We start from the raw sequence: 17,547 nt of genomic DNA, 5'->3' as shown, positions 1-17,547 counted from the left end.
TAAAAACAAATGCATCATATAAACCAAGTCATAATTCATCTGTGCTTATCCAGTTTGTGACATAATAAAGCAGCAGGCTGTAAGGGGAGTGTGACACATGCAATCCTGTATATCCATGAAATAATCTCGCCCAAAATATTTGATTCACTGAGCATGCCCACCAAACATGAAAAAAGATCACCTCTTTCCTCAGATCCCCTAGCAGAGTGGGGAGGATTTCCATTACAACTTTTAATAGTCATTGTGATGCATAATGCCAGCAATTGAAAATGTGGTAACCATTTTGTCCAAACCCCTTATAAACCTAGCAATGCAAGATGCCTTGGCCACAAATTCCCCAGCTAGATTGTGCATTGAGTGAAATAAATACTTTCTCTGATTTTAATTGTTAGTTTCATGGAGTGTGCCCCCTTGTAATACTATTTGAGAGGTAACAACCGTTATTTATTTACCTGTTCCACCCCCACTCATGGTTCTATAAATCTTTAAGTTTTAAACTGTTTTATTGAAACAAAGAGAATTCATCATCACAAACAAAAATGAAAGTAAACAGAGCAGAAAGAAAACCATAACAAGCCAACTCATAATCCCCACCACAAAATAAATAGAAAAACAAAACCCCAAAACTATAACTGCATAGCATTCTAGACAAATCCCAGTGAAGGCTGTTTCTATATCCAAAATAATGTACATTATAAAAAATTGTCGAAATATAAGGAATTAAGTGATGAAATGAAGCCAACCAACACCTCTAGGAACAACCGATTCATTCTTACCTACCATGTCCAGAAAAGATCTTCAAATTTTAGTGACATCAGGATAATAGTCTCTGACTTGCTATGTTAACCGCTTCTTAACATAAATATGCCATAAATTTTGAAACCATAAGGATGAGGAATCAAATTTGCAGATGATACAAAATTATTCAGAGTAGTTAAATCACAAGCAGATTGTGATTAAATTGCAGATTTAATCTTGTGAGACTGGAAATTGGGCATCCAAATGGCAGATGAAATTTAATGTGGATAAGTGCAAGGTGTTGCATATAGGGAAAAATAACCCATGCTATAGTTACACAATGTTAGGTTCCATATTAGGTGTTACCACCCAGGAAAGAGATCTAGGCAACATATTGGATAATACATTGAAATCGTCGGTTCAGTGTGCTGCGGCAGTCAAAAAAGCAAACCAAATGTTGGGAATTATTAGAAAGGGAATGGTGAATAAAACGGAAAATGTCATAATGCCTCTGTATCGCTCCATGGCGAGACCGCACCTTGAATACTGTGTACAGTTCTGGTTGCTGCATCTCAAAAAAGATATAGTTGCGATGGAGAAGGTACAGAGAAGGGCAACCAAAATGATAAAGGAGATGGAACAGCTCCCCTGTGAGGAAAGGCTAAAGAGGTTAGGACTTTTCAGCTTGGAGAAGAGATGGCTGAGGGGGGATATGATAGAAGTGTTTAAAATCATGAGAGGTCTGGAATGGGTAAATGTGAATTGGTTATTTACTCTTTTGGATAATAGAAGGACTAGGGGGCACTCCATGAAGTTAGCATGTAGCACATTTAAAACGAATCAGAGAAAGTTCTTTTTCACTCAACACACAATTAAACTCTGGAATTTGTTGCCAGGGGATGTGGTTAGTGCAGTTAGTGTAGCTGGGTTCAAAAAAGGTTTGGATAAGTTCTTGGAGGAGAAGTCCATTACCTACCATTAACCAAGCTGACTTAGAAAATAGCCACTGCTATTACTGGCATCAGTAGCATGGGATCTACTTAGTTTTTGGGTACTTGCCAGGTACTTATAGTCTGGATTGGCCACTGTTGGAAATAGGATGCTGGGCTTGTTGGACCCTTGGTCTGACCCAGTATGGCATGTTCTTATGAGGAAGATTTAGGAGTGTTCCAGTGTAAAGCAATAAGGTGTCTTGCTGCAACCAACATATGAGTAACTAATGCAGAATGATTAGCAAAATCCACACTAAGAATGTGTAAGTATATCCTAATAATGTTGTGTCTGGATTCTAGGGAATTTTCACCATAACTATCTGGTGAATCCACAACATAACTTTAGACCAAAAAATTTTAATGATAGGACACGTCCACCAGACATGAAGAAATGTGCCCCGTTTCCCCACCCTCTTCAACAAAAGGGATCCCCAGGATCTAATACCAATGATTTAAAAATGTTGTACCCATTCTGCTGAATAGAAGCACTAATGGAATTCCCTTTGTGCTTCCTAAAAAACATGTCCTTACGGTGTGACCTAGGTCTTTTCCAAAACCAGCTTGAGATTATCAAGCCCACACAAACCCACCTCCATTAACAGCCTGTAAATAGAAATCAATCTTCCATTCCCTGGCATATTTAGAATCAGTTTTTCAAAAACTGCTAAGCCTCTACTGCACATGGATTTAACTGGATCCTTATACTCCTTGAACAGTAAATACTAAAAAACAGGAACCTTTCTTGGATAACCCCTTACAGCATTAGCCCACCCTGTTGAGGCCTCTTTGACTGCATAGTGGAAGATTTATTTTAGAGAACTGCTCATGAACGTCTGGGTTATTCCAGAGAGAGGAACGGGAAAGGATGACAGCTTCTTGCTAACTGCGATACCAAACCAAACGGGCAATACCAAGGATATAAAAGGATGATACATTGTAGCAACATTTTGTTAAGGATTAAAGATTTAGATGCATTTATTATCTTCAGTTGATGTTTAGTGTGTACTTTTGTCAAGTTTATTAGAGCATCTAGGATTTAACGCTACTTTGATAAAGTGTCTTAAGTTTTTAATTTGTTACAAACATTTCTGTTTATTTATATGGTCAGTTATAATTAAATTTTGCTTTTGTTAATTAGGGAAAAAACTGTATTCTTGGAAGCCCATACTTCCCGATACCTAAATGAATTTGAAGAAATTGCACAGCTTGGTAGAGGAGGATATGGAAAAGTGTATAAGGTAATTGTTCTAAATATCTAAGTTTTTTTTTAAATAGCTTCATTAAAACAGTAGTTAGTGTGGGTCAAAATGGTCCAAGATTAACACTTCCAGTGGATTTGTATAACTGGTAGCTGAGAGCGATTGCACGTCTCCTGCTTTGAAGCAAGTAGCACTTAGAAGTGTATTATCATCTGGTGGACTCTCAACCCTGTCTACCTGTGGAGTCCTAAGTTCTGGAAAAGCCTGATTCCCTAGCGTGTGGCCAGATGGACTCAGGACCCAGTGGGTTATGCTCCCCTGCCAGCAGATAGAGATGTAGTCAGGTTTCAAAGCTGACGTCATCCTAGATACACCCCTGCAGTGACCTCAGCCCTTCAGTATTTCTCTGTCTCCAGCATATAGAGGACATGCTTTCCGTATAGGGATCGCTGTACTTTTTTTTTTTTTTTTTTTTTGTATTAAAGCGTTTATTAGCATAACAATAAGCAACAACAAGTAGCATACAAATTGAAACAATGGGAACACACTGCAGGCTAGAAGTAATACAGACAATTTGTACAACTTTGTTCCCCATCCCCCCCTAGTGTCAAATATGCTAAGAACTTTCAAAAGCCTTCAAAGTTAGTCCAGTGCAGAGCTAAAGTGGGATGATTACAGAGCTGGAAATGCATCACAATAAATTATAAATACAGGTAAGCCTGGTTGTGGTAGTGACCTATGAAACTATATAATAGCAAGGCTAACCTAAATGGGAATAAATTGGTGAATGTCATCAGGTCGGCACTCATCGGAAGTGTCAAACAACACCGCCACTCTGAGACCAGTCCAAAAATGGTGTCCATACGTTTTGATGGAGCGATAACCGACGATGGCGCGTGGCTGTTAGTCGTTCCAAAACCTCCACCCGGTGAAGTCGTCGGACGATTGTGTTCAATAGTGGAATATTTGTGCTCTTCCATTTACTTGCCAATGCAATCCTGGCAACAATAAAGATCTGTTGACATAATCGCTGACCATGCGGGGATAGACTCTCCATCGGATCACCCAACAGGGCGTGCGTCGGGCCCACGAAGAGGGGGCAGCCGAACATTCGAGTCAGCCAAGCCTGTAGCATCGACCAATATGGCGTTACAATTGGGCAAGTCCACCATACATGAAAGTAAGTACCAATATGGCCGCAGTTCCGCCAGCAATTACTGGACACATTGGGGTACATTTTATGCAGACGGGTGGGCACATAATGCCAGCGATATATCATCTTTACACAGTGTTCCTGGTAGTGGGCTGATATGGAGCATCGACGAACTTGTAAGAAGATAGCCTCCCACTCCTCCAGGCTCCAATTAATATTCAGCTCACTTTCCCAAGCCAAGGAGCATTCAAGCTTAGTATTCTGGGGCCCCCGCAGTAGCATATAAATCTTGGAAACCGCCTTCTTGACATCTCGAGCATGAATACAATAAGACTCAAACAGCGTTTTAGTGGCTAAATGACTGGAGGGAAGCAGTTCTGTTTTTATGAAATGAGCCAGTTGTAAGTATTCCAAGAAAGGGAACTCCACGGTAGGATATTTTGCCGCCAAGTTAGAGAAGGTCTGTAGACGTCCCTCAAATAGTAAAGCACCCAGAGTATTCAAGCGCAGGGTCTTCCAAAGTGGAAACGCTTGCTTAGGCATTCCAATAGCGAACCCAGTATGGGAAAATATGGCTGAGAGTGAGTGGTAGTCTGCGTCTCCCACCAATTTCGGTTTCCAGCGTAACCAAATTTTTAGTGTAATTGCCAACGGAGGGGGCATGACCGAAATGGAAGGCCAAGTGTTCCGGGGCTGCCAAAAAAGTGCAGTAAGTGGGACGTTTCCAATAAGATGGCGCTCAATGGACTGCCAGGGTGTAGGATTTGAAGCTGAAGCATGAATATGCAGAATTATCCTCAATTGGGCCGCCGCATAGTACCACTCTAAATTGGGGACGCCCAAACCCCCGCCATCTCTAGATCGATATAAAACAGATCTGGCTACTCGAGGGGGTCTCTTTCTCCAGATGAAGTCAAAGATTGTCCGTTGTAGCTTCTTCAGTATACCAGATGTGAGGTAAACAGGAAGCGTGATGAAAAGGTAAAGAAATCTGGGCAAAACATTCATCTTGATGATGGCAATACGTCCCAGCCATGAGTGCGGGTCCCTGTACCAGCGGAGAAGATCCCTCTCTACAGCTTTAAACAGTGGCACATAATTAAGGTGATATAGCTTATCCACATCCTCTCCGAGATAGACCCCCAAATATTTCAGCGGTTTAGATGTCCAACGGAATGGGAACCGGTGCTGGAGATCCTGTACGTCGAGAGTGGGTACATTGATATTGAGGATTTCTGATTTGTCCAGGTTAACCTTGAAGCCGGAGACGGAGCTGAACTTCTGGATGGCCGTCAGTACCGCCGGTAGTGTTGTTTTGGGCTGCGTGAGAGTAAAAAGGATATCGTCCGCAAAGAGAGTCATCTTATACTGGCGGCTTCCAAGTGTCACTCCAGATACACTATCAGTATTTCGTATAATCGTAGCGAATGGCTCTAAGAAAAGAGCAAAAAGCAGGGGAGACAAAGGGCACCCTTGTCGGGTGCCTCGCTCTATGTGAAAACTGGGACCGTAACCTCCATTAACTTTTACTCGTGCTGACGGTTGGTTATATAGCTGTCTAAGCCATAGAAGAAAATAATTGCCAAACCCCATTTTTGACAGGGTATGAAACAAGAAAGGCCAGTGCACCATGTCGAACGCTTTTTCAGCATCGACTGCAAGGAGCACGCATGGGATGTTTTCTTTACGGACCCACCAAAGGAGATTTACTGCCCGGCGTACATTGTCAGACGCCGATCTGCCGGGTATGAACCCTGCCTGGTCCGGGTGTACCAAATCGGGAAGGAGACAATTGAGACGTTCTGCTAAAATACGAGCCAGCAACTTAAGGTCCAGGTTGATCAAGGAGATCGGCCGGTAGGATCCGCAGAGAGTAGGGTCCTTGCCTGGTTTCGCTATAACCGATATGCCGGCCGTGTTAGAATGCAAACTTATGACCTCACCGTCACGGAGGGCATTAAAGGCCGTCACCAAGGAAGAAGCCAAGATATCAGGGTAAGTTTTATAGTATTTACTGGACAGTCCATCTAAACCTGGGGCCTTGCCAGCCTTCAAAGCTTTGATCGCCTGTTGAATTTCAATAAGAGTAATAGGTTTATCAAGCCGGTCTTGTTGCTCTTCCGTCAGAACGGGTATATGCGAATCATTCAAATAGCCTTCAATAGAGTCCGTGGAGATATCTGTTCGGGCCTTATAGAGGGCTGCGTAAAAACTTGTGAAACAGCGATGAATATCCTGAGAATTCGTAACTAAAGTGCCCTTATCAGACTTAATCTTGGCTATACTGTTACGGAGTAATTCGCCCTTAAGTCGCCGGGCTAGCAGGCGTCCAGCCTTGTTGCCTCCCTCAAAGTATATTTGTTTGGTGATGTTCAGTGCATGAGATATTTTCGCATTGTCTAAGGCTTGTAAGTCATTTCGTACCTTGGTTAGTTTTTTGTAAACCGCATCTGCTGGAGTTAACATGTGCTGTTTCGATAGGGATTTTATCTCTTGGAGGAATTGCTGCCTCTGTTGCTCCGTATTGCGTTTACAGTAAACCGCCCGAGATATCAGCTCTCCGCGAACAAAGGCTTTAGAACAGTCCCAGATAGCCATAGAAGAGGTCTCCGTAGGATCTTGGTTGCGAAAGTAGTCTCGGAGGAGGTCTCCCAACCTTTTTACATAGGAATCATCATCCAAGAGGCTCTCGTTTAAGCGCCAGTATTGCGTTCCTCGGGCAGTATCTTTTAGATCAACGTCCAGCCACACCGGGGCATGATCACTCCATGTTATGGGCTCTATCTCCACCCGTTTGATATCATTTTGTAATCTTTTATCCACAAAAATGTAGTCAATACGCGTATATGTTGCGTGGGCCGCAGAGTAGAAGGTGTATTGTCGGGAGGTCGGAAAGCGCTGTCTCCATATATCTACAATATTCCATTTATCCAGTAAGTGCAAAAGCTCCCGCCGAGCCGCCCCTGCAGACGAAGACCCCGTACGCGAGTTGTCCAGGTGAGGCTTTAATGTTAGGTTGAAGTCACCGCCCATAACCAGCTGTTGATCCGAACGAAGCAGTAGGCAATCCGCCACATGTCGCAGGAATTGTAACTGAGCGGTGTTGGGAGCGTAGACGTTAGCAATGGTAAGTGCTGATTGACCCACTCTGAGGGTCACCAGAAGAAAGCGTCCTCCTGGGTCTTCATATCGATGCAGCACCTCATGCACCACCGACGTGGAGATTAGTGTAGCCACTCCTGTGTATTTGGAGCCTTGTGTACAAGAAGCATAAAACTGCGTGGGATAATTCTTATGTCTCATAAGTTTCACATGGTGTCGCCGAAGGTGGGTCTCTTGTAAAAGAACTATGTCCGCTCGTAGGGCATCAAGTTCTTGAAACAGTAACTGGCGTTTCCGATGAGTGTGCAGACCCTTGACATTCAGAGTTAAAAGTTTAATCATTGAACCATATAATATTCCCTACAGTAAAAAAAAAGTGAGCAATTCCCAATAGCATAGCATAGCACATCACACTAAATAAGAGGCAGTCACATGTTAGAAACAGCATATGTCGACATTGAAACCCAAAAACCCCCCCTACAGGTATAATGTCTGCCCAACCACCTTGGCAGAATCCCCTTCCCGCGGGGGCTCCAGCGCACATGGGGACCAACAGGAAGCTAGCTCCTCCCCTCCTCCGGTCACCCCCCCCCCCCCCCCGTCCCTCATACATAAAATGTAAATCTAAACAACACAAAAACAGCGTTAATAATTAACAGTCATTACCAATGCTATTATTTAACACGAACCGGCATAGCAATATTGAATAGCACAACACAATGTCACCACCAAGAGAAGCATTGCAAATCTCAAGGACCCCCCCATAGTGGACCCCTGCAAGTAGAAAGTCATAGAGGGCATCTCCTCAGGTATACCAAAAGTTCACCCCTGTTCATCCAAGGTATGGCCTTGTTCCACGGGCTGGCGGCGAAGTCGCCCACGGCCATTAGTTACCCTCTGCCAGCGCTGTTGAGTATCCTTCTCCGGTAGCTGAGTGCCTGAGGCAGGTATTGTAAAAGTGACCGGGAGTCCCGCAGCCTTGAACGCCTCCGCCGCCTCCCGCAGGGTTTTAATGCGATAAGTGACCCCTTGCATAGCAAACGAGAGCCCAAATGGGAAAGTCCACCGGTAACGTACCTGGGCACCGCGCAATACTTTAGTAGCTTTGCGGAGGTCGAATCGCTTCTTTAGGGTCATAGGCGCCAAGTCCTGATAAATAGCTATATCAACTCCCTCCCATTGCCAGGTAGGTTGAGATCGCGACGCTTCATAAATCTGCGTCTTTTGCGCGAAGCTGCTCAGGCAAACAATAATATCTCGTGTCCGGTTGTCAGCTCGCGGGCCCAAGGCTCGATGCGCGCGTTCGATGGCAATTACCGGATGGGGCTCGGCAACAGCCCTCTCCAACGTGGCAGTACCTTTGGTAAGAAAAAAGGAGCAGATTTTACTTGCGGTGTCCACAGCAACAGTGAAAGCCTCAGTTTCCGGGACCCCTCGTATTCTGATATTGTTTCTCCTCGTGCGATTCTCAAGATCCTCCAGTTTCTCTAAGATTGCCTGGTTCTCATTCTGGAGTTGTGTGTACTGCGTAACGCATGACGCCATCTTGGAGGCCTGTCTATCTGTCCGAGTCTCAAGCTCATCTATCCTGGTGCCCATCGCCACCACATCATCCTTCAACTCCGTCATGGTAGCCATAAGATCCGCTTTATGCTGCTTGAGATCATTGCGAAGCTCAATGAACCAGCCGCGTATTTCGTCTCGGCTTGGGATATCGGCAAGTTGAGTCGCGGGGCCTAACGGGGCCGATTCTTCCCCGCCGCTCGCAGTACCAAGATGGCCGCCAGTCAGTACCTCGCCTTCAGGAGGTGGATCCGGCACTTGCTTTTGGAATCCATACTGTTTAAGATCCGCAGTTTTTCGTTTGGTAGCCATTATAATCGGGTCTCGACTCCCTCAGGCGTATAAATCAAGTTTTTCGTGTCGTAGTAGCGCTCCGGGACGGGGTAATAGTAGGGCAGTGAAGAGAGCTCCGCTTTCACACGTCCATCCCCTATGCGCGCTCAACAGCGCCCCCCGCTGTACTTTTTTGTAAGAAAAAAATTCTACTTCTAAATTAGAGAAAAGATTGAGCCCTGCTCTCCTGTGATGAGAATTCCTGAAGTGATTTCCGAGATCCCTCAGAGGTGTGCCTTTGTCTGGTAGCCGGTTCCCAGTGTGGACTTTGCTGCTGAAGCAGCTGAAAGGCAGCAGGTACAGGAAGCTGAGTGCGATGGTGACGGCCAAAGCCCTCTTCCCCCCCCCCCCCCCCCCCCACAGCCAGAGACCATCTCTGTACTCAGCTGGTAAGCGCTGACCTCAGGTAAGTAAGAAAAAAAAATTACCTCCTGATTCAGAGATGTTTGGAGAGGTTTTGGGAAGACTTCCTCTTATCTCCTCACTCAGCCTGCTGGACCAACGTCGTTCCCGATCCCATTGGGGTAAGGGGGCTTCCGAGTGGGTTGACTGGCCCCCCGGTGGACTAGGCCCCACTTTAGGCTTCGTCAGCTCACCGCGTGGTAGGCCACCATGGCACTATCTTGCACGTGTCTTTGTGCCATAGAGCATCGGTGCACGCAGTGCATGTTGGCTCTGTACATGTGCTGTGCATATAAGGTCGCGTGTGTACATATGTGCACAACTTACTAAGCGCACAATTTAACTAAAGCCGAGCCTCGGCCTTAGCCTGCGTAGGCGCCCGAAATCTGTGTGCATAAAATTTTAAGCACAAGCCGATTGAACAAGCAGTTACCGTTGCCAATGGCTCTGGCAGCAAAGAAACATAAGTACCTTTCTCTTTGCGCTGCTTGTCATATTAAGGCTGCACAGTCTGACCTGGATTCTTGCTTATGTCAGCACTGTGAGGAAGCCCAGGGAGAGTTGGCCTCCCCAGACTTTGCTAAGCCCGGATCCTCCCATTCAGAGGATGGATCAGCCACAGCCTTAGTTGGAAGTACCCCGGATCTGAATAATCACGGGACTGGGTCATCCATGGGAGAAGGAAATTCAGCGGCAACTACCCCGGTACCTCCTGGGCTAGACCTGGATCAGACTGCCTTCTCTTTGGTGGAATTTTTCCAAGGCCTTCAAACCGTCGTACAGGTGCAGTCTGCTACCTCACTTGCCCCTGTCCGGACGGGACCTCAGCTGGTAAACCTTCCCTCTTCCAATCCTACCTGCAGACCTCGAGGCACGCTTCGACTCGCCAAGGGTATCCCTATCGGGGACCTGGATGACAGACGAAGAGGAGGATACAGATTCCTTGGAAGATGGGTAAATTCCCTCTGGTTTAGAACCATATGGAATCATGTTATGTTTTTTTCATAGAGATGAATTGCCGGCCCTGGTTTCCCAGACCCTGAAGATCCTGGGAGTCCCTAGATAGAACCAAAGAAGAATCCCATTCTGATTTCCCTATTGAAAGCCTTTTGTTACTTTCCAGTACTGGAAGCCATCCAGGACTTGATTGACCTGGAATGAGATGCCCCAGAAACAAGTTTTGAAGGTGGACAAGCGTTAGAAGCTCTATACCCACTGGATCTGGCAGTGAGAGAATGTATGCATTGGTCTGTGCCGTCTCAAAGCGAACAACTATCCCAGTGGAGGGAGGAGTGGCCTTGAAGAATGGACATGATAGATGGAGTCCTTCCTTAAACAGGCCTTTGACACAATAGCAACAACCTTACGGATTGCTTCTTGTTGTGCCCTGGTAGCTCGTTTGTGTCTGCTCTTCTTTCAGGAGGTGGATGATCGAGGGCGAATTCCAGAGTGGTTATGGAACCCGCCGTTGCCTTTTTAGCTGACGCAGGTTTGGTCCTAGTCCCTATCTCTGCCAGAGGAGTGGCTTTAATAGTGGCGGCAAGAAGACAGCTATGGCTGAAGAATTGATCAGCAGGTGCAACCTCCAAGGCAAATCTCATAAAGATGCCCTTTAAAGGATCACTTTGGAAGCGAATTGGAAAAGATGTCCAGTAAATGGGGCGAATCTCCAGTTCTCCGGCTACCAGAAGATAAGAGAAAGCAATTACAGCGCCCCCTCGCCTGTAAGGGGTTGACCCAAGGACTCCCAGCACTTTTGCCCCTTCAGAAACATGGCATTTCAGAGGTCTCAGTCCTTTGGGAAGTCTCAGTCCTTTTGGAGTCTACAGCCCAAGAGAGGGGCAGGCTTGGGTTCAGGTTTGTCCCGAATCCCCCAATGAATATTTGCTGACCCACCCTTGGAACGAGGAGTTAGGGGGTCAACTATCCCTCTTCTACCAATGGTGGGTTGAGATCACTTCGGACAAATGGGTACTGGTGGTCATATGAGAGAGATATTCGCTGGAATTTCACAACACTCCCTGGGACATATTCATGATATCTCCTTGCCACTTCCAGCACAAGAAGCAGGCAGTGGAGATTACCCTGTTAAGCCTCAGGATGAGGGCTCTAATCCCAATACCTGCGCCCCAGGAAAATACCAGGGCGTTATTCCATCTATTTCATTGCACCCAAGAAGCTTCCTTTAGCCCCATCCTGGACCTCAAGAGCATCAGCAGACATCTGCAAGTGATTCATTTTCACATGGAAACCCTACGTAGAATCGGGAGAGTTCTTAACCTCCCTAGACCTATCCAAAGCCTACCTACATATTCTAATCTGTCAAGAACATAGTTTCCTACATTTTGCAGTACTGGGTCGCCATTATCAGTTTTGGGTGCTGCTCTTTGGCCTGGCCATCGCTCCCAGAACAGTTTCCAAGAATATGGTGGTCATAGCGGCAGCATTAAGAAAATAGGGAATCCTGGTGCACCCGTACTTGGACGACTGGTTGATCTGGGCCAAGTCCATGGAAGAGAGTCTCCAGGTGACCAAAAGGGTGACCTCCTTACTTCAGGAACTTGGATGGGTCGTAAATATGGACAAAAGCAGTCTCCAAACACTCCCAGTTCTTGGAATATCTGGGAGTTCCATTCGACACTAAGCAGAGCAAGTTCTTCCTTCAGACTACGCAGCTAAGGAAGTTTATGTCCCAAGTGCGTCTGTTAATGAGCACGATACGCCCAATAGTGCCACACTATCTTCAAGTTTTTGGTTTGATGGCTGCAACCCTGGAAGTAGTGCTATGGGCGAAGGCACACATATGGCCTCTTCAGTGCTCCCTGCTGTCACGTTGGAACCCACTGTCTCAAGACGATTCGATTTGCCTCCACTTACTGATGGAAGTATGCTCTCTTCTGCAGTGGTGGCTGCAGGAAGCTCATCTGGGCAGGGGTGTACCCCTGTCCTCGCTGAACTGGCTGGTCCTCATGACAGACGCGAGCCTCTAGGGTTGGAGAGCTCACTGTCAAGAACTGATGGCCCAAGGATGTTGGACCAAGGAAGAAGTCCTCTGGAACATAAACCTCCTGGAAACCAGGCAGTCAGATTGGCATGTCTACAATTCAGCCACATACTCCAGGGTCAAGCGGTCTGCGTAATGTCGGACAACGCAACGACGGAAGCCTACGTCAACCGCCAGAGAGGAATGAAAAGTCAGCAGGTGTCACAGAAGATAGACCTCCTTATGGAATGGGAAGAAATACATCTACAGATGATTTCAGCCTCCCACATTGCAGGAAAAGACGTCAGAGCAGACTATCTAATCAGGGAGAGTCTGGATCCAGGTGAGTGGGCGTTGTCGGCCAAAGCATTTCAGCTGGTAGTAGATTGCTGGGGTATCCCATCCATCAACCTGCTGGCCACATCTCACAATGCAAAGTTTCCCTGATTCTTCAGTCGCAAAAGAGATGAGTGCTCCCTGGGGATCGATGCTCTCATTTAGACTTGGCTGGAAAAGACGTGGCCCCTGCTGGGTAGGGTCATTCACAGAATTGAGCACCACAGGGGACTAGTCCGACTAGTAGCTCCAGATTGGCCCAGGTGTCCATAGTATGCGGACATGGGGAGACTCCTGGTTGAGATCCCCCTGTGCCTCCCACTGCACAGGGACCTGCTATAGCAAGGATCGGTCCTTCACGAGGATCCGACTTGATTCTGGCTTCGGTCTGGCTCTTGAGAGGACTCGTCTGATGAAGCAAGGATTTTCGGCGGAAGTAATTGCCACCTTACTCCACGTGCGGAAGTTTTCTATGTCTCTAGCGTATGTGCGGATCTGGAGAGCATTTGAGGCCTTGTGTGAGGAACAGTGTGTTTCCCCTCAAACAATCAAAATCCCACTAATTGTGGAATTTTTTCAGGATGGCTTAAATAAAGGTTTGACCCTTAACTCCTTGAAGGTCCAGGAAGCAGCTCTCTCCTGTTTCAGGGGCAAGGTACATGGAACCCGCCTATTGGCTCACCCAGACGTAGTCCGTTTTCTGAAAGGGGTGAAGAACCTCCGGCCACCTCTATGGTGGCTGGTTCCCTTGTGGAATCTTAATCTAGTATTGTAGTTTTTGGCAGGGCCCTTCTTTTGGTTGCTGCGCAGTCTTTCCTTGTGTTTATTAACCTTGAAAATGGTATTCCTGGTGGCTATATACTCTGCACATTGCATCTCTGAACTACAGTTGTTATGTCGGGAACCGTTCCTCTGCGTGACTCCAGGAGTGTTACAGCTTCATACCGTTCCATCCTTCTTGTCCAAGGTAATTTCGTAGTTTTATTTGAATCGGTCCATTTCATTTCCATACCTAGATAAGGACAAGGACGTGGAAAAATTATGCCTTCTCCGCCATTTGAATGTCAGGCTTATGGTGCGGTATCTGGAAGTTTCAGAACCTGTCCGAAAGACTGACCACCTGTTTGTCCTTCATGGTGGAAGGAAGCAGGGCGCACTAGCTTCGCAGGCATAGGCCACTGGATTCAGGAGGTAGTCATGGGAGGCTTGGTGGAGGCAGGAAAGCCATTACCTTTTCAGGTTAAAGCTCATTCTACTTGGGCTCAGGCAGTCTCATGGGCGGAAGTTAGACTGCTGTCTCCCGTCAACATCTGCTGAGCAACAACGTGGTCCTCCTTGCAGACCTTCTCCAGGTTCTATCGCCTGGACGTTCAGGCCCGAGAGGACGCAGCCTGTGCAAGGGCGGTATTAGTCGGACCACAGGCAGCCTCCCGCCCTGATCGGGAGAAGCTTTGGTACATCCCACTGGTCCTGAGTCCCTGGCCTCATGCTAGGAAATGGAGGAATTACTTATTTGATCATTTGTTTTCCTTAATGTAGACAGATGGGCTCAGTATCCAGCCCACGGCTGCCCAAGAACAGTGCCAAGGATTCGCCCCCAGAGTGAATATCGATTCCAAGAGATTACCAGTAAACAGTCATCCAGTCCTAGATCAGGGCATCTATAATCTTACTGGGATTCAGTGTTTGTTTGGTTGAGTACCATAATGGCTATCTGTTTTTAATCAAGTTTTTTCAATAGTGTGTCCACAGTGGCTTTTGAAGAGAACACTGAAGGGCTGAGGTCACTGCAGGGGTGCATCCAGGGTGATGTCATTTTGAAACCTGACTCCGTCTCCATCTGTTGGCAGGGGAGCATAACCCACTGGTCCTGAGTTCATCTGTCTACACTAAGGAAAACAAAATTTATCAAGTAAATAATTTCTCCAATATTAACACTGTTTTGAGACAGATTTTTGTTGCACAACTACAATAAATATCCCTACAGGCCAGTCTAAACACTTATCAGTGCATACTGTATATAATGCAGGAATGGACTTCATGTACTGAAAAAAAATTGAGTTGAGCCATCTGATTGACTAATCCAACTTTCCCCCTTAAATAAACCACCTGTGTGGGGCAGTGCGCAAGGATATGTTTGAATTTATAGAGTAAATGAATTTTAAATGAATTTTACCATTTATGTGTAATACACCATATTAACTGGCATGCATATGTATTTTACATGCTTTGCTTGTATTTTTAGGTCAGAAACAAATTAGATGGGCAGCTTTATGCTATTAAAAGAATTTTGATTAAAAAAGCTACGAAAAAGGATTGCATAAAGGTACAGTTCTTAATTATTGATGTGTCAACCTTTCCCAGTGTTTGAGGTATGAAGAATATAAACAGTATGATTGACTGAAATACCAATGCTGTGTGACTAAATGCTTCTAGGTGCATACATACATGGATGGATTATTTGGTGTTCTGGATTTTAGGATCCTTTGTAAAAACACAGTATTGATGTTTTCCAGTGAACCTGGGTGTAATAGGATATACTGTAAGAGCAGCAAAGATTTATTTTTTTTAATAGTTTGAAAGTTTCAGAGATTAACACGTAGTTTCCCTCACACTAGTGAGAAATTACCTTTGAAAGCTAAAACAATGCTGCCTTGTGTCGTTGGTGCAGTGGGTGGTCCGTGTAGCTTCTGAAATATCTTGAGTAGAGTCCTATGCTGCTTATTGTGCTTAGAAATGACCAGGAACATGTTTTAATCTAATGTTGGCTTTCTTGCTGATGATATGGAAAGGAGTATACTGATTTAGGACTTACTTGGAAGTCAAAGCCAGCATATAGCTAATACATTTCTTCATGGGAGGAAGTGTCAGCTGATGAACCTGAGCAGGATGTATGTGAGGTATTTAAAGTGGCTGGCAGCTGTAAAACTAGACTGTGAACAGAGAGTTATGACAGTCAACTGAAGCCAACTGCACACTCAGGCCGATACAGAAAAACACGCGGGAGAGCCAGCAAGCGCCCAGACCACTCTCCTGGGTGCGCGATTCAGGAGGGTGGCCTATGCAAATTAGGGCCCGCGGTAAAAGGAGGCACTAGGGACACTAGCGCATCCCTAGCGCCTCCTTTTTGACAGAAGCGGCGGCTGTCAGCGGGTTTGACAGCCAACGCTCAATTTTGCTGGCTTCTGTTCTCGAACCCACTGACAGCTATGGGTTTGGAAAACGGACGCCGGCATAATAATTGAGCGTCTGTCTTCCGGGCCGCGGGCAGATTTAAAAATTTTTTTTTTACTTTTATTTTTGGGGCCTCCGACTTAATATCGCTATGATATTAAGTCGGAGGGTGTACAGAAAAGCAGTTTTTTCTGCTTTTCTGTACCCTTCCCCGGTGCTGGCAGAAATTAACGCCAGCCTTTAGCTAGCTAATAGCAGCATAATAAGACTTGTGGAAATAGCTGAGGCTGTAGGAATGCTAAAGTATGTGAAAGGTCAGCATTCATTTTTGCTTCTGCCTTCTGGGCAACTTAGAATAAATCATATGTCTTAGAAGAATGCAATATTAGCATATATGAGATAGATAATAGTACTAACCAATTGAAAAATGTTACGCTTACAAAGAAACTAACTCACTGTATAGGTTTGGGGAGGTGACGTGTATATAACCTATTTTCCAGCTTCGGATGAGTGAGCTCTGCATTTCTTACTCTGCATTGCTCCATAAGATATCTTACTAATAAGAGTTTCTCTTCCATTGCCCATTGGACTAAGGAGGCAATACCTCTGGCCTATGTAGTGAAAGGTAAGCCAGTCTGGAAAGAGTTGAAAACGTACTCTACTAGGGCAAAGGCTGCGTCCTGGGCAGAATGCAGACTGGTTTCTCTGGTAGACATCTGTAAGGCAGTGACATGGGCCTGTTTATGCTTGTTAGGCTAAACACTACTGATTAGATTTTACTGAATATAATATAAAAATATTTCAGTCCCACACTATGTGCAGCAAAGGAGGATGTAGCATTTGGGACAGGGGTTCTCAAAACAGTCCTGGCTTACTCTCACCCAGGATAGTCACTGCTTAGGTACATCCCACATGTTTGAACTGGTCTGACAGGATGAGGAGGAAGGTGAAATTAAAATCTTACCTGCTAATTTCATTTCCTTGAGTCTTGCCAGACTAGTCTAGCAAGCAGTAGCATTAAAAAAAAAAAAAAAAAAAAAAAAAGAGCTAGGAAGAGAAGCAGAGAGAGAATGGAAGGTGTCTCTGTGAAGTATCTTTTACGTAGACTAATCATCAGCCCAGGGAAGGAAGAATGGGGAGCCTGCTCAGTTTTCTGTTTGGTAGAAAGAAAACATTTTTTAAGAAATTCCAGGTGAACTCTGTTGCCAGCTTGGACAAAAATCTACTTATGGTTTCCCCTGCTATACCAGACAATAAAGGGAAGAAAAATATCTGTGCAAGATTCCTCTCTCTGCCTTCATCGTCTGGTAGAGGGGACATATCCCATATGTCTGAATTGGTCTGGAAGGACTCAAGGAAAGGAAATTAGTAGGAAAGATTCTAATTTATCTTGTGAGAGATGCTCCTTTAAGATAACATTTTAAACTGTTTAACCATTCTGCAGGCAAGTTTGTTTTAGAAGTTTCTTAGACTATGTTCCATGACTATACAGTATTAATTACAGGAAAAAGCAAACAGCTCTGATGCTGATAAGCTGATATTTCTGTGTGTACTTGTTTATTAATTTTCATT

At 45.4% G+C, this 17,547-nt stretch overlaps 1 protein-coding gene across 3 annotated transcripts in view; it reads left to right on the top strand.

The window, feature by feature from the left end:
- EIF2AK1 (eukaryotic translation initiation factor 2 alpha kinase 1) overlaps positions 1–17,547 on the top strand; it is a 63,152-nt gene that overhangs the window by 21,111 nt on the left and 24,494 nt on the right. For all 3 annotated transcript variants that reach the window (XM_029576444.1, XM_029576443.1, XM_029576442.1), the window contains exons 5-6: positions 2,869–2,968; positions 15,047–15,127. In XM_029576444.1, coding sequence (XP_029432304.1) covers positions 2,869–2,968; positions 15,047–15,127 — 181 coding nt within the window. The remainder of the gene's footprint in view (positions 1–2,868; positions 2,969–15,046; positions 15,128–17,547) is intronic.

This window comes from Rhinatrema bivittatum, chromosome 14 (genome assembly GCF_901001135.1).
Source record: "Rhinatrema bivittatum chromosome 14, aRhiBiv1.1, whole genome shotgun sequence".
NCBI lineage: Eukaryota > Metazoa > Chordata > Amphibia > Gymnophiona > Rhinatrematidae > Rhinatrema > Rhinatrema bivittatum.
This window is presented reverse-complemented; position numbering and strand designations above follow the sequence as displayed.